At 43.1% G+C, this 27,970-nt stretch overlaps 2 protein-coding genes across 4 annotated transcripts; one reads left to right on the plus strand and one right to left on the minus strand.

The window, feature by feature from the left end:
* The first annotated feature begins 116 nt into the window (after window positions 1-116).
* On the plus strand, window positions 117-15,160 carry LOC147235087 (collagen alpha-2(VI) chain-like). 3 transcript variants are annotated; one of them, XM_086145926.1, is made up of 28 exons: window positions 117-254; window positions 994-1,217; window positions 1,350-1,960; window positions 2,071-2,091; window positions 2,217-2,282; window positions 3,358-3,411; window positions 3,506-3,550; window positions 3,651-3,677; window positions 3,766-3,792; window positions 3,867-3,911; window positions 3,987-4,040; window positions 4,132-4,194; window positions 9,501-9,563; window positions 9,651-9,704; window positions 9,789-9,824; window positions 9,911-9,973; window positions 10,186-10,248; window positions 10,526-10,588; window positions 10,765-10,827; window positions 11,103-11,153; window positions 11,252-11,350; window positions 11,986-12,048; window positions 12,405-12,440; window positions 12,510-12,555; window positions 12,671-12,823; window positions 13,623-14,078; window positions 14,166-14,204; window positions 14,287-15,160. In XM_086145926.1, exons 2-28 carry the CDS (start codon window positions 1,067-1,069, stop codon window positions 14,886-14,888), a joined length of 3,114 nt encoding a protein of 1,037 aa, XP_086002052.1. In that variant the 5' UTR covers window positions 117-254; window positions 994-1,066; the 3' UTR covers window positions 14,889-15,160. The 3 variants fall into 3 exon arrangements, with proteins under 3 accessions (XP_086002052.1, XP_086002054.1, XP_086002053.1); XM_086145928.1 differs by having other exon boundaries at window positions 994-1,208; XM_086145927.1 differs by having other exon boundaries at window positions 214-382.
* On the minus strand, window positions 14,286-27,942 carry LOC147235088 (DNA repair protein Ku80-like). The gene is made up of 21 exons (XM_086145929.1): window positions 27,820-27,942; window positions 27,472-27,585; window positions 27,189-27,372; window positions 24,168-24,216; window positions 23,931-24,059; window positions 22,932-23,111; window positions 22,725-22,839; window positions 22,364-22,502; window positions 22,165-22,277; window positions 21,553-21,615; window positions 19,470-19,607; window positions 19,299-19,386; window positions 18,507-18,637; window positions 18,217-18,413; window positions 17,943-18,033; window positions 17,703-17,772; window positions 17,438-17,547; window positions 17,115-17,211; window positions 16,840-16,907; window positions 16,398-16,472; window positions 14,286-16,161 (listed from the first exon to the last, which is right to left on the minus strand). Exons 1-21 carry the CDS (start codon window positions 27,832-27,834, stop codon window positions 16,147-16,149), a joined length of 2,181 nt encoding a protein of 726 aa, XP_086002055.1. The 5' UTR covers window positions 27,835-27,942; the 3' UTR covers window positions 14,286-16,146.
* Window positions 27,943-27,970: the final 28 nt, after the last annotated feature.

The raw sequence follows: 27,970 nt of genomic DNA on the forward strand, positions 1-27,970 counted from the left end.
GTCTGTGCGGCTGAGTGCGCAACCGAGCGGAGGATGCACGTACCGCGCGCGCGCTCCGGATGCTTCTGCGTTGAATAAATTGGGCGGCCGCTCGTCCGTGAAGCTTCCCCCCCAGGACGGACGGAGACCACCACATATGGGAGTGAGCTGCGAATATGATGATTATCTCTTGTTTACACGCTATGGAATTTTGAATTCGCTTGCTTGAAAAAAGGGGTGCGCTTGGATTTTTCTCAAAGAGCGCCGTCTCCTCGGTGAGTTTGACTTTTTACTCTCACTTTCCCCGAGAAAGATTTGGTTTAAAATGCAGTTATGCGTCTGCGCTTGAGGTGAGCGCTGCCACAAAGTCTTTGCGAGAAAGTAACAGCACACAGATCTGTTGGTGAGTCCTGGGTGCAAGAAAATGGACAAAAGTGCTTTGTTAGAAAGTATAGATATATAATATGTGTGTGTGTGTGTGTGTGTGTGTGTGCTCATGCACACACACATATGTGCATGGATAAAAAAAAAAAAAAACTTTAGTAATTGAATCTACACACACGTTTCCTCTTTTGTAAGCCCAGAAATAATTAGCGAGGTGAATTTAAGTTTAGTGTGACCGAATGACTAGTTCACTGCTTCACCGTGAGATGCAGAGGATGATTAACTTACGTGAATAACGAGGATCGGAGTAAATACAAAAAGGTTTACCGGAAAGGAAATAAACGAATCCGTCACGCCAACGTGATTCTCCACGCACTCACCGAACAGGTGAAGTGTTTTATCGGGTCGATCTTTCGGCGCTGTGGAGCGTGAGCTTAGAGAGAATGTCATCTAACCTCCTGGGATTGATTCTTTAAACTTGGGACCATAACGGGGGAATCGCCCGACGCATTCTTCTGCTTTAAGATGATGGATTTTATTTGACGCGAAGCAGCCGACATGCAACGGATGCCTTTGCGCTGCGGTCGTGCTCTTTGCGAACACCCTCTTGACAGCCATTTCCTGCTTCAGAATCGGAGTTCGAAAAGGAGCCTCCTGATCCGCGACGCGACTCCCCTCGGCCTTTCTGAAGGTTCGCAAGAAGATGGGACGACTTTCGGGATTGGTCTTTCTGTGCGTGATGCGTTTGATAACGTGTCAGGTCCTGACGCCTCGCGGCCCGCGGCCGATTCCCGGTCACGGCGACAGCCCGGATCCAACTCCCGAAGCGATCCCGCCGCCTGAAGGTTGTGACAGTGAGTTCCGCTAGTTTCTTCATAACTCTGTTCTTGTTGAATACGTCGAATATTCCCGGTGCGTGATCGTCCGAGCGGGCGGCACGTACCACATCGGTATTTATGTTATGGTTCTCCCGCCTCCTCCCCCAGCGCGGATCATTAACTGCCCCATCAAGCTGTATTTCACCATCGACACCTCGGAGTCGATCGCCTTACAGGAAGCCCCGCCCGGGGTTCTGGTGGAAAGCATTAAAGAGTTCACCAAGATCTTCGCCCAGAGGCTTGACGACGAAGAGTACCTGGACCGAATCCACATCACCTGGTCCATCGGAGGACTGCAGTTTTCCGAGAAGCAGGAAGTCTTCAGCCAGTTCTCCAGCAGGGAGAGCTTCATCAGGAGCCTCAGCGGGATTCGTTACCTCGGCAAAGGCACCCACATCGACTGCGCCCTGAAAAACACGACGTACCAAATGACTCACCACTACACCGCCACCGAGGCCGTCTTCTTCTCCGTCGTCATCACCGACGGAGAGGTGACGGGGAATCCGTGCGGGGGAATCAAGTTGATGGCGGAGAACGCACGAGAGCAGGGGATTCAGCTGTTCTCCGTGGCGGCGTCTCGGTACATCAACGAAGCGGGGATGAAGGATATAGCCAGCTCTCCTTCGGGGGTGTTCCGTGACGACTATATCGCCGTGGAGATGGTCGGCAACTTACCCAAGATACAAACCGAATCCATCGACCGCATCATAAAAGCCATGGTGATCCGGAACGATTTGTTTCGCTCTCTTGCCGTGGACGCTTTTTCAAATTTATGGTACAGTCTCAGTGGCGGGTACTTTTTTCACTTACCTGAGTCTTTTCTTTGCAGAAATATCAAGCGTATGCACAGGTGAGACGAACCGCAGGGAGATCCTTTCTGAATCGTACGCAGGGCTGGTTGTTCCGCAAAATGTCTTGGTTTCTGCTTGGGATTCATCACATAATGCCTTTTTGTTGTGGGTGTTTGTCTCTTAGTGCTATAAACAGAAATGTGTTGAGAAGTCAGGGAACCCTGGACCTAAAGGACATCGAGGGCCAAAGGTAAACACCACACATGTATACACACATGTATACACGCATAGACACACATATAAACACATGAATATATACACATGTATACACACATGTGTATACATACATACATAAACACATGTATATACATATAGACACACATATAAACACATGAATATATACAAATGCATACACACATGTATATATACATAGACACACATATAAACACATGTATATATACACATGTATACACATATGTGTATACATACATACATAAACACATGTATATACACATAGACACACACATATATAAACACATGTATATATACACATGTATACACACATGTACATATACACACACGTATATGCACACATGTGTATACACACATATATAAACACATATACACATGTATCTTCTTTCGGCTTTTCCCTTCCCTTAACCCTTTTCATATATACATGTGTGTATACACATATACACACATGTATATACACACACGTATACATACATATATACACATGTATACACACACACATATATATTCATGTATATACACACAGATAGACACACTTGTATACACATAAACACAAATATACACATATATATGCACATATATACACACGTATACTGAGATGAATACACATGTATATACACATATATACACACATGTATACACATGTATGTATACATTTACACACACATGTATACACACATATACACACAAACACACGTATATATACACATATATATACACACATATACATACATGCATATACACACACACGTATACATACATATATACACATGTATACACATGCACGTAAACACACATGAATACAAATGTATATACACACATATACACACATGTACATACACATATACAGTATACACACATGTATAAACACAGAGACACACATTACATGTGTATATATACACACACGTATACAGGTACGTGTAAATACACCTATACACACATATACATATATATACACACACACGTATATACACATATTAACATACATGTATATACTCATATATATATATATATATATGTATATATATATATAAGGATTCCATTGAAATATCAAAATACTTGTCTTTTTAAAGGGTGTGAAAGGACAAAGGGGTCGTCAGGGGCCCAAAGGTGAAAAGGGAAGACAGGTACGGTCGGACGATCGCTGCCGGGGTGGCAAACAAGTTCTCCTCAAAATGAGGTTCAAAAATAGAAATATATCATTTTTTTCTTACATGACAGGGAGATCCTGGTATTGAAGGTCCGATCGGACAACCCGGACAAAAGGTTTGATCAGAGCCGTGGAACAACGACCGCGTGCGTCATGGAGACCTTTAATTTTTATTACATTTGTTTTAACACCACCATGTTCTATGCTCTGCCGCAGGGGGAGGAGGGTTTGAAAGGTGAAAAGGTGAGATGGAGAAACCTCATCACTATTCTCTTGTTATAAAGTGAATAAAGCTCTGTTTGCATTCATGTTTTCTTTCCCCCTCAAACAGGGCGATTGGGGTGCAATCGGAGCAAAGGTACGACGCATTTTTGATTTTCTCTATCTAAGACTGCGCGATCTCGTGGCTAAACTGGCATCTTGACATTCAAGGGTTCGGTGGGAGAGTTCGGCAGGAACGGCACCGACGGACAAAAGGTGAGTCGAGCGCTTTCGGGTCAAAACTACGCCACGACTCCGACCGTACGCTGATATATTGTCTAATATCCGCAGGGTAAAATGGGCCGTATCGGAGCTCCCGGATGCAAAGGGGATCCGGGCGACAAAGTAAGCTGGACGTTATTCCGATGGGAAAACGGATCGAGCGGGTTCTGCAAACTATCGACCCATACTTGTTTCTGTTTTTGCTGGCAAAAAGGGACAGCGTGGTTTCCCTGGAGACGTCGGGGTCCCTGGGTCGGCTGGGGACAAAGGAGAACGGGTCGGTGTGAAAACATTTCTTTCTCATTTTTTGTTTCTTTTTTGCATGAGTGAAATTTATGGCCCTGTGATCGCATGGCGATCGATCCAAGGCGAACCCCACCTCGCGCCCCAAACACAGCCGGGATAGAGATAACCAATGAAGATCTGAGCAGTCGTACATCTGCCCATCCTAGCCTTCGATCGTGTTTCGTGTTTGATATCATCGCGAATCTTTCTGTCTTTACGGTGACGTAACACAATCGACAACAAATAGATGAGCGGCGATAAAACCAGATAGACAAACGATTCCCAGAGCTGTATCAGCGACGGAGACGGTATTTGACGGCGGTATGGATGAACAGGAGAGGAGCGGATGGCGGCGGCGTGGGCAGAAGAGCCCGGCTCGGACGATGTCGACTCCCCGATGTATCGCGACCGGGTGGAGAAGGAAAAGCGATGAAGTAAAATAGCAGAGGCTCCGCAGAGAACGGATGCAAAAAAAAAAAAAATTTTTTGAAAAAATTTTTGAAAAAATCTAATTGTAATCTGGTGTGAGACAATAGTTTTCCCGAGTCTTTAGATATATGGGTGGCATCGGTTGCTGTTAAAATCTTATGGGTTGTGACCCAATACTCTGTGAAGTATGAAATTAGCGGAAATTTTTTTAAAAAATGCTACGGAAACCTTATCATCACGCCGACTTGGAGCGGTCCGCTCAGAAGCTAATGTGGTGACGGTCGACCGCTTAGGCTTTGTTTTAGTTTGCGCACATATTTCGTGTTTCGCGAGCAGACCGAGTAGCTCGACCCTGAGGAGACAAAGTTCCCGGTCAGCTCCTTCAGGAGGTCTGGTGGACATGCTTGGGACAGATCCACCAGCAGGCGCCCAGGAGGATAAGATAAGATAAGATAAGATAAGATAAGATAAGATAAGATAAGATAAGATAAGATAAGATAAGATAAGATAAGATAAGATAAGATGAACTGTATTGATCCCCATAGGGCAAATTCTTCTGTCACAGCAGCATCACAGGTATATTGTCAATAAATAGGAATATAAATAGAAAATTAGAATATAGCAAACAAACAAACAGACAGCAGTGAGAACAATAACAACAACACGGATAAGAACGGACAACAGAAAAAAAATAGGCAACCAAAACTAAACGACAACATAAAACAGTGACAATAGCAATGACAAATAAACAGAAAGGGGGTGAGACCAACAAAGATAAAATAGACAACAGAGTTAGAGCCTGATGCGAGGTGGCGGTCGCACAGACGCTCCTCCGGAGCTGATAGACAGTCTGACGGCCTTCAGCGCAAAGTAGCGTCTGAAGCGTCGGGTTCTGCACAAGGGTGGGAAACGCAGACGCCGCAATCGTCCGCCGTGTTGTGAACAAATCCCAGAGATACCTGAACTCCGTTATTGGAAGCTATATGCCCTTTCTGAGCGGCGGCGGTAAATCCGCCGGCTTCCCAGGACAGAACCGTGGACGGTGCTTGGAGAGAGCGGCTCAGATGTTCTGTAATCTTTTCCAGAATGTGTAAAAACCCCACAGCTTGTCCGCTAAACTAAACAAAACTCTTTTGTGTTTGGCTACACTGACTTCCTTATAACTTGGACATTACTGACAGCGTTTTATGTTCGGAGCCAGTATCCCACTTTTGATTTTTAAATGCTGTTATGAAAGAGAACTATGAAATCTGTCAGAATGATGGATTTTGAAAGGCTTTTAAAAATCCCACAATGTTTTTATTTCCTTGCCATTTTATCTCATTCAATGAATTTGTGTAGGTTTAGAAATCACAACTGAAGTTCAGTCTTCAGGTCCCGCCGGGGAAAATAACAGACCGTCTAACTCCTACCCAAAGCTTCCAGCTACAGCAGATCCTTACACACACACACACACACACACACTCACACACAAATACACCAAAATTCAGCACGCTGTAGCAACCATGACAGCAAACCGTCAAAGGTAGCGTGGGATACGAACGCCGCCGTTTCTTTATCGTGACGCAAGAGAACAAAACCCCCATTACTTGATTGGTTTTTGTGTCACGAGAACCTCAATCTAAAATCGAGAACCGTGACACGAGGCAGACGAGGCGCGGCGGGGGCGACACAACTCGCTGCATTTGTTATGGTCTATTATAGAAATGTGAATTTAATTTGCGCAAAATAACCGTCGAGACACTTTCTTGTTATTACCGCGTTTCCAACGGTCGTACAGTTGAAGAAAACAACAGGGGGGAAACTCTTCGGTCCTGTCAGGCAACAGCCGAGACGTAAGAGGAAAGTAACCCATCTTCCCTAAATTGGAGAAGGGAAGTGAAAGCTGTGTTTTTTTTTCGATCCTTAACACGCAGAGCTACGGAAAATAGCAAACTAAAGCACAGCTATTTACCGTCCTCCCATCCGGGGGGGTCACGGGGGGTAAATTAATGTCTGGAACTGGTTGGGAAGGGGGTTTAAAAGAAACAAAATGTCTTTCCAATCCATCCTGGCACTTTAAGGCAGTGTTTCCCAACCTTTTTTGAGCCACGGCACATATTTTACATTCGAAAAATCACACGGCACACCACCGGATAAATATGTCAAAAACATGTTTTAATGAATTAGAATGAAACCGTAGTCTCAATTTACTTAATGTGAAATCTAATGTATCTAATATCTGTAGATTCGTCAAGTTGCAATGCAAATCTCCCACTGATGTGCAACTTTTCCAGAACACTTATTTCAATATCTGAAGACATGTCATCAATATGTCTGAAAATGGTATTATTTCAGAGAACTGGCTATTTTTTTATCAACGCCAGAGCCGAGCATTTCTTCTACAATGATTTTGCCGGCAGGTCGTATTAATGTTTTGCTGTTTGGATTTAGAGATGAGTTCAGCAACTTTATAGCAGCTTTCACTGCTTTCTCACTCGTCTTGGTAGTTTTCAACAATGCTGTTGAAAGAGTACTTTTTATTTTAAAAATGTGTCACGCAAAGCGTCACTAATCCCTCTGATACACAGATGCACGGGTTAATTCACTACCCGTTGCCATGGAATGTGCACGCAGCCCACATAGACATAGGAAGACACACTATTTGGATTAATAATTTTCGGACCAATCGGGTGAAAGCGGGCGTTTTTCCACGGCACACCTGATGATCTCTCACGGCACGCTAATGTGCCGCGGCACAGCGGTTAGGAAACACTGCTTTAAGGAGAACAGTTCTGAACACACCAACCAGAGGCTCGTTCCTGCAACTCCATTTAACGCCATCTACCGTAGCCGTCGGTCTCGGGTGGAGTTCAATCCACATGTGATCGTCATTCACGAAGCCTCGCGGCGAGAAACCTGGAAAACAAGACACCTGGCCTGGACGGCCCGGGAGAACGTCACTTGGACGGTCGCGAGGCAGATGGGAACATCTTGAAGAACCTCTCTCGATCTCACGACCGGTGAGCCGGACTGAAGAGCAGCCGCGAGGGCGTGAGGATGAAGATCACCGGCTGGCCGTGTTTCACGGGGATTAGGATCATTGAATAGTTGAATGAGCGACAACAGACGGAGCAGCTGCAACATGGGACCGGAAGGGGGGAATCTCAGACCTCGGCTTAGGAGCACAGAAGAACAACACTTCAGAGAAGCGACGGAGACGGTTCGTCCCGTCTCGGACGTTGACGCAGAAAAGCCGCGCATGTAATTGAAACGGAAAGTTCAAATGGCCAAGTCCGAAGAGGAAAGTCCAAGAGCTGCACCCGAGGGTGCAAAGGTGAGCCGGGCATCATCGGACTAGAAAATAAAGACAGAAGGTTGGAAATCACCGGCACATTTTTTTTTAAGATTAGGAAAATACATAAACGTGACCGTTACGCCTCCGCCTGAAATGCCTCATCTGCACCGACTTCACAATTTGGCTGCAGCCAAATCTGTTGATCTGCACATACAGTTTCTGTGGAATCACACACCAAGGTGTGTGTGTGTTCCAGGTATATGGTGTATAGCTCACTCCTTGGACCCATTTTCCCTTGAGATCAATACTTTAAGATTGCTGCTGAAGTCTAACAACAGGTGTTGACAGACATTTTTTAACCTATGTTGATACCTATATTGATTTTAAAACGCTGTACTGTGACTTAATCTGCCTCACAGCAGAGTCCACAGACCTTTGGTCCACGGAGCGAGCAACGTCCCGGACACTTTTTGTCAAAAGGGGACAGAAAAAAAAAACAATTGCGTTATAAACCTCGTAAGGTGCACTTTTGTAACGGGTAATTCGGTTCTCCGTGAGCAGCCGCTCGGTAATTCCGTTTGAATTGGTTTTGAAAGAGTAGAAGTTACAAAGCACACAAACATCTCAAACATCATCCCTTTCTTCGAGTTACTATTTTTGCAGGCTCCAGTTTTAATCCACCTCCCTGTTTCGATGTTCATAACATTCCACCAGCTATGTTTTCTATTATAAGCAGCAGTAGTATCATCTTTCTGCGTATGTATTGAGATTGTGAAGATGCGATTGGTCCCGTAAAGATAGATTCAAATATGCCCTCAGAACTCGGGCCGTCCATTTCACACCCAGGCCTTCATCCCCTTAATAACTGTTATATGGCTATAAAACTGTAAGTCTTTTTAAGATTTCCCCATTTTTCTTCACCTTTTGGTTGTGGAGCTGTGTTTCCCTGTGCACTTGCTTACTAAGGCCTAGATCCACTCTGGTTTCCCCCAAGGGAAGTTTTGCACAAACTACGATTGTGTTCATGCAGATGGCTATAGATGCAGCCCGCTTGCTCTGGCTAGTACGCTCTCTGACCTTCCAGTCAAAAGGCGTGTGACACACCGATGTTAGCGTAGCCTTCTAGAAGGCCCTGGTGTCACAACTCAAAATCTGATTGGTTGAAGCAACAGTTTCAACAACATTTATTTTTCGCCAGAGCGCCTGTGAATCGGATTCTGCTGGCCTCCAGGCAGATTTCTTCAATGTTGACCCTGACTGGCAACAAATAACAAATGAAATTTGATTGGTTAAATGCTCTTTGGTCAATGAAAGCACATGTCTGGAATCAGCACAGTCAGGGAAAAAGTCATGAAAGGAAGCAGACAGACCATTTGGAATTATTTCATCAGATTTGAGATTCGAAATATAATTAAGATTCAATTTTAATTGAAAACAGTCTATGATTCAGATTTTTTTTTAGGCCAGCAGAGAAGGCTTTGCAGGCCCTTACGGCCCACCACTAGGTGCATGTACACGGCGACGTCTGTGGAGTCACGTCGCATTTAAAAGTGGGTGAGTTTTCACCGGTTGTCACTGTTTTGTTTGTTTAGGGCGACCCTGGCCACCCTGGAAAATCTGGACCGGCCGGGCAGGATGGTGAACCAGGACAGAAGGTATCGGTAACGTTAGAATCGTAGAAAACAGCCTCTGAAACTCTCGTCACGAGTTAAATATGACAAAATCTTTGCTCCGTACCGTAGGGTGAAAGAGGAATTCCTGGAAATCCGGGACTGCCAGGAGTGAAGGGCACAGTAGTACGAGTCACAAATTCATTTCTGGTTAAACTGATCAATAACAATTGTCGATAATCGACTTAAAATAAAACGGCATTTTTCCAGGGGGTTCCTGGCTTGCCAGGCCCAAAAGGTGAACAGGTATGCTTCTTTATTCCACTGGGTTAAAATCTATTTTTTATGAGCATTTTGCGACTGTTTTTAAATCATCTTGTGAACACCCACAGGGAAGGAGAGGAAATTACGGACCCAAAGGAAGCCCGGGTCTCGTCGGGAAAAAGGGCGAGAAGGTAACGCAATCCGGTGATTTGAAGGTCACGGTTTGTTTTTATATGCGGTTGTAACGCGCTTCTGTTGGGTTGTTTCTGAAAAGGATCAAGGAAACACAACATAACCCACTTCCATCGGATTCAATCTGCTTTTATATATAAAGACGTATTCAACCTTTCCGTGAATGGACTGCCATGCGCTTAACACTGTGACGCAAACCCTCTATTTCAAGGGCGAACGAGGACAAGAGGGAGGCAGAGGCCGGCCAGGGGAGGAAGGATTCAAAGGAGCAAAGGTCAGGAATTGCTTCGTGGAAAGATTTTTTTTTTTTTTTTTTTTACTTATTCATAATTCAGAGTATTGCTTATCACAACGGAACTGGGATCATTAACTATTTATGCTTCATTATTAATTCCCGGGGAAATGGTTGTGCAGGAAGAGAATAAAAAAAAAAACGATTTTTTTTTTTTTTTTTTTTTTTTTTTTTTTTTATCCAAGTATAATATTTTGCCAAATCTAGGGCAAACGTGATGAAGGTTGTCCTCTCTGACATTTCTGTCTTTCTCCTTCAGGGTGGCCCAGGACAACCTGGACCGAGGGGTCCGCCTGGAAATTCAGGAGACCTCGGAGGACAGGTGTGTCATTTAGCATATTTGTGGCATTTTATTTAGAGCTTGATAAACACAAAATATACTACGATGAAAAAAAAAAAAAAAAAAAATCAAATCTCATGTCTATCGTGTTAACTGTTACTAAAACATCAGTACTGGATGAGACCTTTTCCACTGAATATCTCCTTGCGGGGTTGCAGGGAACCATTGGAAATCCCGGCGACCCCGGGGTGAGGGGGGACACCGGACTTGCTGGACCGAAGGTAAATCAGGGGTAAAATTTTATAAAAAATAAACATATATGATAAACATAAATAGTAAATTTAATTTAAAAAAAAAAATGAAGAAAAAAAATGATGTTTAATTCAATTTTTGTCATCATAAAAGGTTGCATAACGTGTCATTTATTCACCATGACGATTTTGTGTATTTAGGAACGGAATTTGACACATGGCTTTCATTACAAGATTTCTTTTCTATCTTTTTTTTACAATTCCCGAGTCGTTTGGGTCGTTAAAGTGCATTTTCCCTCCCCTAGGGCGATAAAGGGAGGCAAGGCTTCAGCTACCCCGGACCCAGAGGACCCACTGTATGGTTTCCTGTTTACCGCGTGAAACGCTGACATGCTTTTAATGCCTTCGGTTTTGTCGGAAATAACTTCCCGCGCACCGATCAAACATTTCGCAGGGGGACCGAGGGGATCCCGGCAGAAAAGGGCCTCGCGGGGGCCGAGGTGACTGCGGTGCTATGGGAGATCATGGAGAAGACGGGCCAAAAGGAGCGTTTGTAAGATAAATACTTTGTTTCCCGGGTTTCAAGTTAAAAATATTTGTTATTACCACAAAATGTGCTCCGTCCACAATGATACCAAATCATATGAAACAATTAAGCGATTTTATGATATATTATCTATCAGGACAGTTCGTTGGAAGTTCAACAAGCTGACCAGTAACATGAACACCCAAAATATTGACATCTGACGAGATCTAGATCTTTTCACAAAACCTACAGTAGTTTTTTGAAATAAAAGTATCCAGACAGGAGTTATCAGGGGGGGACAAATATTTTATCTTGGGGAGAGAGGAAGTTAAATCTATCGCACATCCCCCCCTGAAGATAAAACAGAAAATACAAAAGCAGACGCCGCTTAGGTGACCTTAAAACAAAAAGAAGGAATTGCAATAAAAGACACTGAATCATTGATTTTTTTTTTTTTTTTTTTTTTTTTTGTCCCACAAGCAGTTTTTGCGGTTGACAAGAACATTTTTAGCGTCTGATTCGAAAACCATCAAGCACTGTTCTCTGGAGTTTCCTAAGAAAATACACGAAAAAAAATTGATCAAAGTTGTTTTTCGTTTTTTTTTTCCCATACTTTAAAACAATCAGAAATCCAAAAATAATCACCTATGTTTCCATTGAAGGGGGAGAAGGGGGACCCAGGCCAGCCGGGAGTCAGAGGAGAAAGGGGAGACCCTGGACCGGATGTAAGGCGCCAGGACGTCCACACAAATGATGACTTGAACATGAATTTTCTGTCTCAGAAAATTAGAATATTGTGATAAAGTTCTTTATCTTCTGTAATGCAATTACAAAAACAAAAATGTCATACATTCTGGATTCACTACAAATCAACTGAAATATTGCAAGCCTTTGCTTACATCTTAAGAAAACTCAAAAATCCCATCTCAAAATATAAGAATATCATGAAAAAGTCATTTTTTGTTTTTTTTTTAATTGCATTCCAGAAGATAAAGATCACAATATTCTAATTTTCTGAGACAGTCCTGTATTTGCGATTCCATCACTCTGGAGCTAAGTGTGTTTGCATGTGCACGCGCAGGGCGACACCGGTCCAGAGGGCGACCCCGGCCTTAGTGTGAGTATATTTTATTATCTCTTCATTTTCTGCGTCTGCCTTTCAACGGATGGTTTCTTTTGCCTGCAGGAGTGCGATGTCATGACTTACATGAGAGAGACCTGCGGTTGCTGCGGTGAGGAAATTCCCACCCAGTTCGGGACGATGTATCGCGTGAGCGAAAGGAACGATCGCAGATGACGCAACGAGTGCTGCTGATATCTTTTAACTTCTTTTCTTCTCCGTCTCAGACTGTGAGAAGCGCTGCGGACCTTTGGACATCGTTTTTGTAATTGATAGCTCTGAGAGCATTGGGCTGACCAACTTCACTCTGGAAAAACACTTTGTTATCAACACCATCAAACGTCTGGGATCCATGGCCAGTGATCCTGCGTCACCGACCGGTATAAGTTCAACAAAAACAAATTACAGACGAGTCTAAACGCTTCTTCAGACACAACTGCAGGAATGTAGAGGTTGCTGTGAGAGACTAACCACCATTCATCACCGGAAAAGTATTTCGTGTTACTGTTGATTTTGGTTCTGGAGTATTTTACGTTTCTAAGGTCAACAACTCTCATTAGTTCAGATCTTCGACGGGGAGCCAAAATACAAATAGTGTTCTGGGAATCAGCTGTGACCTTTGCAGGAATTGAGTTTGTCTTGTTTTTTGTTTTAAAAACACAAAACATTCCTGTGTACGGTCCTTCGATGTCATGCGAGTCAGTTATTCCACTTTCAACTTGTGCAAACTAAGCAATATATTTCATACTTTTAACCAGGACTATGGGAAACGGGAAGTTGGAAGAAGTGCACGATCGCATTAACGCATTGTTATTTCAAGTTTTGATGAACTTCTCAAACTGATGGGTATAGTGGTCAGAAAATGGTGTCAACATCAGTTAGGTAACATCTTGAAATGTCCAAAACCAAGAGCCAATGTAATTTAGAAGAACTGAAGAAAGTTATGAAATGTTACTTGGCCAATCGTTGAAATAAAGGGCAATTAATCAAAAGGCCGATAGACGGATGAATACTGCTGCCGCTCTCGTATGCGATGCGTTTAATTTATAATTTCATAATTTATCCCTCAACATTTAAATTGAACAACACATGTGACTTCTCTTGCAAAAAGCACACGGCCATAAATGACACAAAAACCATAAAAACAAAAAGCCTCACCCGTTAAATCCGCCTTCTCAGGTACAAGAGTCGGAGTGATGCAGTTCAGTCACAACGGGACCTTCGAGACCATCCGCCTGGACGACCCCAGCATCGACTCCATGTCTGCTTTTCGGGTGGCTGTGCAGAAACTGCAGTGGATCGCCGGGGGAACCGCCACTCCCTCGGCCTTAAAGTACGCCTACGACAATCTCATCAGGCACAGCAAGAGGCTCCAACCCAAAGTGTCGGTGGTGGTGATCACCGACGGCCGCTTTGACCCGCGAGACGATGACAACCTGCTGCAGTCAATGTGCAACGACGACAGAGTGGTGGTGAACGCCATAGGCGTCGGAGATATGTTCCAAAGGTCGCAGGACAACGAGAACCTGATGTCCATTGCGTGTAACAGAAAGGAACAGGTCAAAGTGATGAGGAATTTCGTCGACTTGGTTGCGGAGGACTTCATAAACGGCATGGAGACTGTGCTCTGTCCCGGTAAGCTCGCGACGATAAATCCTGCGTGACGCCGAAGTTGCTCCTCACTTGTGTATCTTAACGGCGTCCAACTGATTTCCCTTCCAGATCCGGTTATCGTGTGCCCCGATATGCCCTGCAAAAGCGGTCGGTGTTGAATTAGCCGGATCTGTTGTCGAATCCTCGATAGCGATGACGCTCATTGCGCGTTTGTTGGCTTTTATTCCAGAGCTTGACGTGGCTCCGTGTGCCCAGCGGCCAGTGGATGTGGTTTTTCTACTGGACGGATCGGAGCGCCTCGGGGTGGATAACTTTCGTCACGTTCGGGAATTTTTGCAAAAGGTCGCCGACAGCCTGGTGCTGGCCCAGAGCGGGACCGATCGGAGGAGAGCTCGTTTGGCGCTGATGGAATACGGCAAAGAGGAGGAAAACCACGTGGCCTTTGCGCTCACTCACGACTCGGTCATCATCGCCGACGGTATAGCTCGTCTGAAATACCTGGATTCTTCCTCTAGCCTGGGACCCGCCATCTTTCAGGCCATCGATAGAATCCTGGGCAAAGGAAATAATCGCCAGACAAGACGCAACGCGGAGATTTCCTTCGTTTTCATCACGGACGGCGTCACCGACAGCACTGACCTGGACGAGGCAGTGAGTGCAATGCGCGCCTCCCAAGTTGTGCCTTTGGTCGTCGCCCCACGAAATGATGTTGACCAGGAGGTTCTTACAAAGCTGGCCATGGGAGACCAGGACGCCATCTTTAAAGGGAGAGACTTCTCTGATCTGTCCACGTCCAGCTTGTTCGAGCGTTTCATCCAGTGGGTATGTTAAGTACAGCTCATACTGGAGACATATAAATACTGAAGCAGACAGAGTTCACGCTGATTCGACTTCACTAACCTCCTATGTGTCCTTTGTCAGAAGTACGTGTCATCACTACCTATTCTGTACTTTACCGTAACATTGTTGTATAACTTGGCAGTTGTGCAGCTGGAATGACATGACAGTGCAACAACATGTCTTACTAATTTTAAATAGTAACGTAAAAACTTGACATTGTATGAAAATCCATGGTAATTAAAATGAGCAAAGACCGCAAAAAAGTCGGTTAAAAATTTGTTGTAATTATTAACATTAGATTCACCGTTTGACCTCGCAGTGGCGACAGGACTTGCTTGGGTCTCTTCACTTCCCAAGAAAAGGCCAGAAATTACCACATAACCAGAATGATCAAAACACAGATATTACTACTATTTATTTGAACATCAGATTGTTTTATTCGATGAGTGTAAACGGCACGATTGAAGCTCCCACTCGTGTAAGTAAACACATTTCATCGTCTCGGACTTTGAATTGACACTTAAAACTTGTCGTATGTTGGTGCTACTGATGGTACTCTGGCAATCTTTTATTTTCGTTTTACTGAAGGCACTAGTTTACTCTTATTCCGCTATGCTATTTGCAACTTTCAAATGAAAACTCCAAATGCACATTTATCAGGAATATTTTATACATAATAAAAAAATGGCTCATGCATTTCTCAACAAACATGTTTCTGATTTGTGAAAGTAAACCCTGCACTTCGCCAGACGCCGTATCGTCGTCTGTACAGTCAAAAACATCCAAAAACTACAATGACATTTGACCGTAAATTCACACCATGTGAGTCACGTGCGACACAATGACAAGAGCTGATGCTGGGAATGATAATGGCATTCGACTCGTCCGAAGCAAAGCGGGGCAACTGGGGCAACTTAAAGACTTTATACAAGTAAGCAGCTGCACCACTGAAGTAGTAACTAATTTGGGGAAGGATTTGGTACAGAAAGGAATGACTCGTTTGGTGGAAGAAAACAATGACGCCTTCTTCTACATTAAACCTTGAAGATGTAAAACCCAATGAACACAATATCTTTCATACAACTCGTCAAGGTAAATCCAAATGGAGTTACAGGACATTTAAGCATCAGGGGTCTCTGTGCTGGAGGCAGCTCATTGGACGGCAGAATTGGTTTCAACCAGCGTAAGAAAATGACATACTTCTCATGAGATCAAATGGCCTCTGCAAAATGTCCAAAAGCCTCCGGTCTTACATCATGTTCAGCTGCACAGGATGAGATTAAAAAAGAAAGAAAAAAAAAAAAAAAAAGACGTGAGACACTAAGACTGTTCATATCAACGGTCTCAATGGGCTCATAAAGCAGGGGAAACAAAGAAATGCTGCGAGTGAATATACAGGAAATCGCTTTTGGTTGAATTAGAAGTGCATCACTCTAAATATTTAGACTGAAAAATGTTTGTCAAGGACCAAAAAAAAAAAAAATAACATCAGATAATTACCAAGTCGTCGACATCTCCAGTGTCCTCTGCCATTGGTGCAGCTGCCTCTTCTTTCTTCTCGACGGTGCACAGAAACTGAGGATAAAACAGGTTTCATTCAGATGATGGATGACGTCAGCGCCGCTTTGAGTCGGGCTGCATGCGAAAGCGTGAGTTTGATAAGGGCTGGACATCAGATTCAGGAGTTACTGTCTTTGCCCAGATATAAGTGTATAAAAGAATCTTGTAATATTTATGAACATTTTTTAGCATACTTTGCCGTCAAAAATTGTTTGCTACATTTTCTTAAAAACCAGGATCCATGTCTAGGTCAAGAGAATGTCATTATATATCACGATTGTCTGTGGAAAAAAAAAAAAAAAATCCACTAAAGGTATCACAAAAGATAATTGTCATATATAAATAAATTGCCCGGGCTTTCATATGTAACAATGCAAGTCACCTGAATGGCCTCGTCTCTGGATACAGCGCTTCCTTCAACCTCGTCCGTGCTAATTAGAGAAATGGCATCTGACAACAAAACAGCAGGGAGTTAGTGCAAAAAAAAAAAAAAAAAAAAAAAAAAAACACGCCCTGCTCAGGCTGGTGCTAAGATTTATTTAAACAGCTGACATTTTCAGCATCAACTCAAACACAACGTGAGGAAATTTCATGACATCACGAGGGTGAAATGAATGCTGGAGCCCCAGCGTTGCTCAGCAAAGAGGCTTATCTTACCTTGAACGAGCAGGTCCCAGAACACTTCCAGCCTTCTGTCTGGGATGCTCCCTTTCAAGGATTGGAGGAAGCTATTGTAAAGACCAGCATTTCCCAGCTGTGTTTACGAAAGATATGAAACATTTTTAATCTGTTTATGCATCACTTAAAAGCTCACATCTCCATGCGCGCGCACACACTTGCCAAGAATCGGCCTTGACTCACGCTGTAAAAAATGTTAGAAACCGACGCGGAAATATTCATGGTGATTCTTTTTCCGAGACCAGCGACAGAAGCTTTACGTCCGTGCGTTCCAAAATGGAAGACGGGGAATGTTTGTTTACCTTGACTGACTGCTCTCTGAAGGCCCGAATACAGGTGATGCTTTTCATGTAGTAATTTGTGTTCTTGTTGCCTAGCAACTGCTCAATCCTGTGAGTCAGTTGCTGACAAACTAGGAGAGACATCGGGGGTCACCGCAACCAAACAAAGTGATAAACACAATTACAGGGGCTGAACATGAGTCACGACAGTTCATCTTTTTCATCATCTTCATCTTTTTTGTTTTTCTTCGATTAACGAAGCCTACGTTAAGAGACAGACACTCACCTTCTCCAAATGGAAGAGTTTTCCGCCTAAGCAGAGTGCAAAAGTCTCGAGCTGGATCCACGCTACCTACCTGGATTAAGTGTAAAAGATGAGGATCAGAGTGAAATGGTAATTTTTAAGTACATCGGTTCACACGAGAGTTTAAGCGCGTTATTTGGCATCGCGGATTTTAGAAGAAATGGTTATCTATAGAGGATTATTTTGTCAGGCGGACCACCTCCCCGCTACCCCGCTTCTCACCGAAGTAACAGAGCCTTCAGAAATGTCAGCCAGATTAGACTCCTGATTTTCATCATCTTCTTCTGCCTTCTTGGCATCCGGTTGCTCGGTGCTGCAAGTGGGAAAGGGTCAATACAGAGTTTTTAAATACTCAGCCACGGATACGTCTCACTTGTAAGATTAATGTGCTTCGCATGCCTCGTACCTGCCTACACTTTTCTCTGTGTGTGCATGTTTACATATTTGGATGACTGCCCGGGCCTAGAATGACTCAACATATTAAATCCGAAAATACCTTCTGCCAAAAATCTCGGCGCTGGTCTTTAGTGTCTTCTTTTTCTCCACCGCGGTGAGAGGAAAAATCTTCTTCACTTCGTCCAGTGGAGCTTGACAACGCTCTTTAATCACATCGGGGCGGTCAAGGACAGCCTTCAGCCACGGCTCTATGGGGGGGAGAGGGGCGTCAGGGTTGACCCCCCGATGATGCAGACACTGAGAGGGAGGATGGACGGATGTGAGTGGCGACGTCTAGACGTGCAAAAGCATTTTCTCCCAGTGTTACTGAGCTACGAGGACGTGCCGTACCTGGAAGTGCCTCTCGAAAGCGGGGTTCGGAATACGGTGAACTTTGAACAGGTCCTTCTGTTCTCCGTTTTCATCCTCCTCAACCAGCATCATGGAGTCGATCAGAGAGTCAACAGCAGATAGCTGCTTTTCTGTAGCAATCACACATAAATACATTCCAAGAATGGAACGGGCTTCCAGACAATCTTAAGAACATTACTGATTTTCACACCTTTACACCTTTACCATTAAAAATTGGATTCTGGAGCACCAAACACGCTCACACTAACAATGCCAGACGGGTATTTTGGCATCAGATGTTTCCCTTCTGGGTAACATCTGATGGCCCCCAGATGACCAAAGTAACTATCACAACAATAGCACTTTCAACTTGCAAAATACATATTTTATTGCCTGTTTATATATTGTATAGTTATTTTATTGCCTATCTGTATATTTTAGATATATTGTCTATTTTATACAGTTTTATATTTGTATTGTCCAGGACTACAGATGGAAATTAGCTATGAGCTATAATCTGGTCCAAACATCTCTGCCTCTGTGCTTAATGTATTTGTACACTGTCCTAATAAACTTCTAAATAAACAAACAAACAAACAAACCTCTTTGATGTAAAACCAATGGCCCCATTTAAATGAGTGGGCTGTTTGGAAATTCAGAATTAAAGTGGCTCATGTTTGTCAGCTACAAGAAAGACATTTTGTAGTGTTTAAATTGTCTTTAAACCTGAGACAAGGGTCTGCTCTTGCTAATGTTTGTGAGAATGTCAACAAGGAGAAAAACAACAGTTACCGGAGGGAGTAAACTTCTTGATGTTAAGAGACGGAAACGTCAAGTTGTTGAGGTCTTCCATGAATGGGAGCTGGATGTAAGCGAGGCACTATGGAGGCCAAGACACACACCGTTAGCAGTCTTTTAACACTAAGCATACAGAAAACCATGTGTTTTCACTCAACGCCACACCTCATAATTCTGCTTGATACAAGGGAAGGCTGCTCCCACTTGAGGGTTGCTGCGGCAGTTGTAGGCGTAACGAACAATGGCCACCATTTTGAGTTGGTGGAGCGCCCGGATGAGAGCGGACAGCGCCACTCCTGCATGCTGCTCAAACAGAGCCGGACACAAAAACATGTCAGTGGAAATACATTTCCCCGAGACACAAACCGTCCTCTTATCATCACTTTAGCTGCGTGACGTTTGTGTGTGCGGATATTGTTGACCTGACTGCCTACGTAAAAATCTTCTTTTAACGGATAAAGTAAAAGCACCACGAGTGGATGTGTTTTGAAACCTTTATTTGAAGAACAACGTTAAAACAATCCTCCACTGTAGACCCCATCTTTTTGCACCGGTGCACCAAAGATCTGGCTTCAAAAGACGGATCATGCTGACTAACAACACAGACAGACGGACGGACAGCGCAGTTTTCTCTGCTGCGACCGACTCCTCTTTAAAGAAGGGGAAAAGCCGACAAGTGTCAGCCGGAGCACAAAGCGGTGTCAGCACCAGGGTTGGATTATTTAAGAATTGTTTCAAGTTTCGTGGAAGAGATTGGCCTCGTCAAAAGGAGGATAATGGTAAATCCTAATACAATTCTTCATAAAGCGTCCGTCCTTGCTCATCATTATTAGAGACATGGAAATAAATGCACCTGTCAATCTGTGTAAAACTAATAACCAACTTGGTAAAAGTTCAGTGGAACTAAGAATGACTGTCTTTAAGCCGAGGCTGAGAGGCCGGCTGTCCTGGTTATGGCGGCTGGCCTGACAGAAAAACACTAGCTGGAGGCTAAATAGAGGGAAATTGGACAGAAAAATAAGAACCGCTACAAATGCAAAGACAAATGGCTGCACGTATAGCAGAGATAGATGACCAAGTGCAGATCTAAAGAGCCCCAGATGGGCAGAATTCAGAATTTATATCGGAAACTCTCAAAGCCCTAATCTTTGCTTCGTTCCTCAGCCGCTGATTTTATTCGGCGAAGTGTTGTGTTAGCGTTCGATAAGCCGCCAACAAAAGGCAAAGATACAATGCGACTGCAAACACAGCCACAACTACTTACCCACTTGCAGGGGCCACGAAAATTATCAAATATCCTTCACTGACTATTGGTAAGTGTTAATAAACTCAAACAAGAAAACAAAGAGAAGCCAGACGAATCAAAAGATCAAGAACAGTTGGTGTTGCTCCTTAAAATTACATTTCAAAGGAAAAGGATAAAAAACGTTTTAAACGCTCTGCTTGAGGAGGAATGTACTGAATTTCCCTCTGATGTCACAGATAAGGGTTGTTCAGAGAGGTAACAAGAACCGGAAAGTAATCAGGGCTCCGGGAACCTGCACTGAGAGAACATCAGAACAACAACAAAAAAAAAAACAAAAAAAAACCTCAAAGTGAAGCGATCTGGCAGATCCAGACAACATCTAACTTACTGGGGCTACTAATTGCAAACATCTGTCTAAAATGAGTGGAAATCCCATATCCCAAATCTGTGGCCCCACATGTGGCCCTCTGGCCGCCCCTGTTCGGCCCGCGTGAGTTCGATCACAACATGAATGAAAAAACCTTTAGTTATTCATTCCATTTATGTTAAACGAGTGTGTTGCTTTTCTGCGATCGCTGGTCCGGCCCTCCAACGCTATTCGGGTTTCTCATAACCCCTTGTAAAATGAACTCCTCACCCCTGCTGTAGACAATGGAAAGTAAAGACCGACCACACATATGGCTCAATATTTTTAAACGTGTTGTCTGATGGTGTTTGTATGCTGGGCTCTGGTTCCCTCATTTGTGTGGGGATGATTGCAGAAGTTATTTAAGGAAGTCACAAGGGACGCTTCTGCTGAAAATTTGGAACTGGAGGCGGCAGTTATTTTTGTTCAAGTGGTAACGTGTTCTTGCAATGATATTTCTAATCAATTGTATAAAGGATGAAAAGTCAAGATACCCCTATCAACACAGACCTCATCTGTTTTGCAACAAAATGTGTAGAAAAGAGGTTGTCAACCCTGGAGTACACCTTGGGTTGACGGTTCGCCACTATTCTTACCTGATCGTCCTTCGGAGCAAATATCTTGATGGTCTGATTTCCCATGAGTAGGTGGCGATGAACCTGGGCAAGGCGGATTATAGAGTAACATTTTGTTAAAATACTCTCCATGTTCCTCCATGGCATTGTAAATGTCATTGAATAAAAGCCATACTCCAAGCTAATGTATACTTAGGACACAGGGGAGACCAAAATGCAAAGCTTGCTTGACTCTTACTAGCTACATGCTAACTCGAAGCAATAATATCATGGTTATTTCTATTTTGACAAAACAACCAATATTCATTCACTTGTCCAAATTGGGCTATAACATTAACTACACAAAAACAACAGTGCTTATCCCTCCTTTGGAAATCTAAGGTGTCTCAACTATGTTTGGATTGTTTAGGCTTCATGTTACTTCATCCAAAAAAGTCCAGTGTGCTCATAAGATTGCCTTCATAACCCTTGAACAGTGAAGTGAGGGCTTATTGTATTTTTCAAACCTCCTGTCAGTGAAAGATTCAGATGTAATAGAACATCAGGCCACAGTCCTTGAACATCTACATTTGACAGACTTGAGTATTTTTCGATGAAAAAAAAAAAAAAAAAGAAGAATATAAAGAACACTACCGAGTCTTCTCTGGTAAACCCAAGAACAGAAAAGCACTTGCTGGCGTGCTTATTTACAATTTTTTCTTGATCCACCTTCCAGAAGGGAACAATGTCCCTCCCGTAACAGAAACCTGTCCACAGAAAACAAGTTTGCCAAAATCACTTCACGTTATTACAACGGGCATCTTTTAACAAGCTGACGTCTCAATGTTACCACCTTGAATGATGTCTTCTTTCTGCACCTCTGTCTCATCATCATCATCTAGATAATAGACCGTCTCACGCTTCACAGCATCTCTCTGGGCGCTTTGAGCATCAACTGTGACCCATGATTTCTTCAGGGTCTCCTTCGTCATCTATTGAGAATACATCAAGACCTTTCTGTGGAAATCTGATTGCAAATTAACATAATTTCAAGACAGAGATTTATTGCAAGACTGCCGTACTATAGTACCTGTTTCAGTATTTCTAACGTGTTTACACATATCTCAAGCTGTACATTATATCAATCTGTGTTGAACGTTGTTCAATGTCCTCAGCTCTAAGCAAATTCAACCGGGTTGCCTCAAGTCACTTACACACTTATAACCAACAATACGGATGGAGAGCGCGCTGCCGATGGTCAGCTGACAGGGCCAAGCCATGGGCCTCCTCTCAATACGCTTGAACATATCCAGCCGTTCGATTGCATTCCTGCAGCGAGAGTCGAGAACGTGAACGACACAGTTTTCACCCGATGCGAGCAAGCAATGCCTGAAGTGTGTTTGGTCAAGAAGTCCTCCAACCTGAAAGTGTAAACTTCATCAAGGCCGTCCTCCTCTTCCAGGCTAAACATGATGTGTTTCACCATCTCCAGGCCTTCCTTTTGTTCCCTGGACAAGCCTTTACCAATGCCGTGGTGACCGGGATCTCTTCTGTCTGAATCTCCATCATCTCCCGCATCCTCTTCGGCAGGAAAAGGCAAACTGGACAGAAAAGGGGCATTGATATTTAACATACGTTAATAGGGTTTGGTAAAATCTAACCTTTCAATCTCGAGATTTTCTTCTGACATCTTTTACTCTGCCCATTGTCGCCTGGTAAATGCTCACATAAATACCATCATGAAATTAAAAAAAAAACAATATGTCAAGTAAAAGACATATGAAGCAGCATCTCTGTTGTGATCTGTTGCATTACAAGAATTATTAAAAAAAAAAAAAAAAAAGGTTTCATTGTCGTTTCTTGGTGGCTTCTTGTTATTTTCAGGGGTCACTTTAACCAATTGACTTGTCATTTTTGTCTGATCTTGACAATTCCTTAATGCTTCACACATGTACTGTTTAAAAATCATGACAAAAATGACAAGTCAATTGGTTAAAGTGACCCCTGAAAATAGCAAGAAACCACCAGCTATTTCTCATTAATTACCTGAAAATTAACAACCATATACATTAAAATTAGCTGAAACCTTTCTTTTTTTTTTAATAATTCTTGTAATGCAACAGATCACAACAGAGATACTGCTTCATATGTCTTTTACTTGACATATTGTTTTGTTTTTTTTTTTATTTATTTCATGATGGTATTTATGTGAGCATTTTTTAGACAATACATTTTGGAAAAAATAAAAATAAAAAAAAGAAGTAACCGCAACTGCCATGCCCAACATCAAGCCGGATTATATCTGCTTCTCTTCATGGACATCTCTTATTTACATTTTCCATGAAATCATTTATCTTCAACAAAGTCGTGGATGACATTTTGTTTTAACACTGCACGTTCCAAACATATCTGGGCCTTACAAGAACTGCAGTGTGATGCCAGTCCGCTTCAGATTTTTAATAATGACATCCAGTTGGTCTGACTCTGCCTCTGCCTGAGTGCTGAGATCAGTCAGGAGGGAAATGGTGAGGCAATTGTAGTTCTTCTCTCTGCAAACAAAATGGCACACCATCATAGCAATCTCTTAAACATGATGTCAGTATGCAGAAACAGCAGGTTTTTTTTCCATTAAATAACAAGCGTTAATAACTTCCTACTTCATTGCCCTTTGAAGAAGGTCCATGGAGACTAAAAGAGCATCCAGCCCTGTTGATAACAGTTAAGAAGTCAAATATATGGGTTACCATAGACAAGCAGATCTGGACAAGACACAACTCTTCTATACATTGTGTGTCAAGCCTGTAAGGCAAGAAGGATGAATGCTAACCAATGTTGTGCACCGTAGGTAATTGGAATAGAAGATATTACATGTTCTTTTTTTTCCCTTCAGCTGTACCCTGTAGGAGGCGCCGCAGCAAATCACCAACCCTCCATCTAACCACCCTTTCTGCATCCTATTCTCTCACACCAGCAAAATTCCTGTCTTCTTTCCCTCCATCCTTAAATCTCTTCTCTGCTCTTCCTCTAGTCCTTCTACCTGCCTGTTCCAACCTCAGGATCCTTCTACCCAGACCTTCATTATCCTTCCTCTGTCCATGTCTAAACCATCTCAATCTGACATTATCTTGAAAACATCGAACCCATCCATCCCTTCATTCCTCCGCTGGACTCGTTCCTGATCCTATCCATCCTTTCAGTCCTAAAGAGAACCTCAACATTTCCATCTTTCCAGCTCTGCTACCTCCAGCTCTGCCACCTGCCCCGAATGAAAGTAATCATTCATCATACTGTGGAGAGTAGAGTTAGATGGAGGCAGATGATTTGCTTTGGAGACCCCCTTGAGGGGAGCAGCCAAAAGGAAAAGAAGAAAATGTACAGCATGTAACCACATAATTTCACTAGTGTTTTTTTCCCATACCACCAAAACAAATGTGAAATATTCTGTAAAACTTTTATGACAACTGCAAAATCATGACTTTTATTGGATTCTTTCAAAACTCATTTTGGCATATTTGTTAATTAACAAATGCAACAGATGAGAAATTAAGTACTATGCAAGGTTTTTTGAAAAACACTTTAGCTGAGAAAGAAGTCATCTGTGAATTTGCAAGAAATCATCATTCAAAATGTGTGTGTGTGTGTGTGTGTGTGGAGGGGGGTGCGTTGGCCCAGGGCATCCATTGGATTGGGGCATTCAATCAGAGAAGGAAATAAGAGTCATTTAAATTTCAGTGGTGATAAATCAAGTTTTGGAGGCTCACTGCACTGCAGAGGCAGTTGTTAGCCCTTCATTCCTTTAACACAGAGCCTTTTTCTCTAGATTCTTCCTGTCCTTTTTAGAGAAAATGTTACTTCTCCCCATCCTCAGACGTGCATGCATATGATGCACGTGGTGCAACCATTAGAAGCAACAAGCAGACACTGGTGTTTGTTCCCGCGTGTCCTTGAGTCATAACTTGTTTTTTTCCTTGCTTTTTGCAAACCTAGATTAGGTCTTTTACCTAATCCGGTGAGTAATAACTCTAGAATGGGTGCAACTACGTTTTATTTATTTATTTTTTTTGTGTGCCATTAATTACGTGGGGCGTTTCTAACTGTGTGTTTCATCAAGACGAGTGCTTACAGTTTGCAAAGTAATTTTCAAAATAGAAATTAATTAAAACATACATGAGCTCTTCTATGTCATATGTACTTGGGGCTTTGTGACTGGCTGCCATCATGTTGGGAAAAGAGCATAGTACGTTTGATTGATTTATATTAAAATTGAATAAAGCATTTATTTCATGCTTCCGATTAAAGATTCAAAATATTTCCTTTGTCAGAATAATTATCTGCACATTAGGCCTTATACTTGACTCTTTTGTCTCTACGTGCACTTTATACTTTCATGTTTATTGTTTTTTATGCACTGTTCATATGCACTTTATGATATTTATTTTGTTAATTTCATGTCACCGTGGGAAAGTGAGAAACATCCTCTCAATTTGTCTGTATGTCTGAGCACATGTGGACAAGCTGACCATCAAACTGACTGACTTCGACTGTTGTGGCACACATTCAAGATTTGCCCCGGGCATCATTTTGTTTGGTGTCAAAGGAGAGGAATAGATGTTTGCAGATGACATTGTGATCTGTAGTGAGAGCAGGGAACAGGTCGAGGAACATCTAGAGAGGTGGAGGTATGCTCTGGAAAGGAGAGGAATGAAAGTTAGTTGCAGCAAGACAGAATATATGTGTGTGAATGAGAGGAACCCGGGTGGAACGGTGAGGCTACAGGGAGTGGAGATCAAGAAGCTGGAGGATTTCAGGTACTTAGGGTCAACAGTCCAGCGGGTAGGAGAGTGTGGAAAAGAGGTGAAGAGACGGGTTCATGCAGGTTGGAATGGGCGGAGAAAAGTATCAGGGGTACGAAGAGATAGAAGACTATCAGGAAAGGTGGAGGAGACAGCCATGCTGTTTGGCCTAGAAACGGTAACAATGACGAAACGACAGTAAGCAGAGCTGGATGTTGCAGAGATAGAGATGCTGAGGTTCTCTTTGGGGGTGACCAGGATGGATAGGATCAGGAATGAGTCCATCAGAGGGACGGCACATGTTAGATGTTTTGGAGAGAAGGGCAGAGAAGCCAGACTGGGATGGTTCAGTCATGCACAGAGGAGATTCAAGATTCAAAGCGTTTATTGTCACATGCACAGTGTAGGTACAGGTTTCCCTATACAGTGAAATTCCTACTTTGCTGTTTGCAGCGCATTTAGATATGCGCAAATAGGAAGAGTGTAAACATTATTATAAACATTGTAAATATGAATATGACCAGTGCAACAGAACAGTGTCAGTGCAATAAGACATTTGAATGCGGCCTGGCGTGCAAGTCAAAGTGCAAGGAGTGCAATTTAAGTGTACAGTAGACTTTACATGTGCAAGAAGAATGAGTGTCAGCTGTTAAAGAGTCGAGATGGAACGAGAACGAGGAGGGATAATGAAGATATTGGTCGACGGATGCTGGAATTGGAGGTCTAGACAGAGGAAGACCAAAGAGAGGCTTTATGGACGTCGTGAGAGAGGACATGAGGATCCAAATAATAGGGTGAGGTGGAAAAGGTTGATTCACTGTGGCGACCCGTGAAGGGAAAAGCCCAAAGGAGAGGAATAAAAAGATATCAGAGTAAAAAGGATACAATCTGCCTGCTGGTTCTGAGGTTGAACCTCATTCTCGATATCCACCAGGAGGTCGAAATCAGGGGTCGCCAGTTCGCGGTGCACGGTGACGTGTTCGTATTGACCGTCCTGGTGGAGCTGGTTCTGGGTTGAATCGGTGCCAAACAGGACTATAGCAAACTCATTTTTGGTCTCATCAAAAACCTGCAATGGGAGAATAAAGGAATAAAAGGAATAAGGCGTGTTTCCATGGGTGTTTCACAATGTTTTGCTTGTCTTTCCGTCCATGTGTCGCTGTTTCACCTGTCGCTGGACAAACTTCTGGCACACTTTCTTGGCCAGTGCGAAATGAGACTCCTCGCCCGGTGCTGAGTTGGACATGGAGAAGCCCACATCCAAACAGAGGACAAACGCAGACTACGGAAAATATCACAATTATATCATTAATATTATGACCGTTAAAAAAAGGTTGGATTTTGACTAAATGTAGCGATTCCTAATCGGCCTGATCATGCTAGGTTCTTGCTAGGTAAAGACCTGCCCGTAAAGTTTGGCGATGTAATGGCAAAAATATAAGTGTCAACACCCCCCCAAAAAAACAAACAGATATCTAAGCACACTTTTGAGAAATATACCAAAATGAAAACTTGCCTTATTTTTTGCCATCTTCCTTATTTTCCCCCGCTGAAGAGCCGTGTGTCACCTTGTTATGGCTCCGGAAAGAACCTCGACTGTTTCACTTCCGTTCCTGTTTCCTAATGAGGGTAATTTGAAGGTAATTGTTCCACAGTCAAATAAAATC

The sequence above is a fragment of the Fistularia commersonii genome, chromosome 4, assembly GCF_037954325.1.
Source record: "Fistularia commersonii isolate RoL2024-O1a breed Wild chromosome 4, RoL_Fcom_v1.0, whole genome shotgun sequence".
Classification (NCBI taxonomy): Eukaryota; Metazoa; Chordata; class Actinopteri; order Syngnathiformes; family Fistulariidae; genus Fistularia; species Fistularia commersonii.

Coding starts and splice junctions, on each gene's coding strand:
- LOC147235087 (XM_086145926.1), top strand. CDS start 1,067: ATGGGACGACTTTCGGGATTGGTCTTTCTGTGCGTGATGCGTTTGATA. Junction 9,974..10,185: donor TCGGGAAAAAGGGCGAGAAG/GTAACGCAATCC, acceptor CTCTATTTCAAG/GGCGAACGAGGACAAGAGGG. Junction 11,154..11,251: donor CCGGACCCAGAGGACCCACT/GTATGGTTTCCT, acceptor AACATTTCGCAG/GGGGACCGAGGGGATCCCGG.
- LOC147235088 (XM_086145929.1), bottom strand. Junction 24,217..27,188: donor TCAGAACCAGCAGGCAGATT/GTATCCTTTTTA, acceptor TGTTATCAACAG/GGCTGGATGCTCTTTTAGTC. Junction 17,773..17,942: donor CTGAAGGCTCTGTTACTTCG/GTGAGAAGCGGG, acceptor CACTTAATCCAG/GTAGGTAGCGTGGATCCAGC.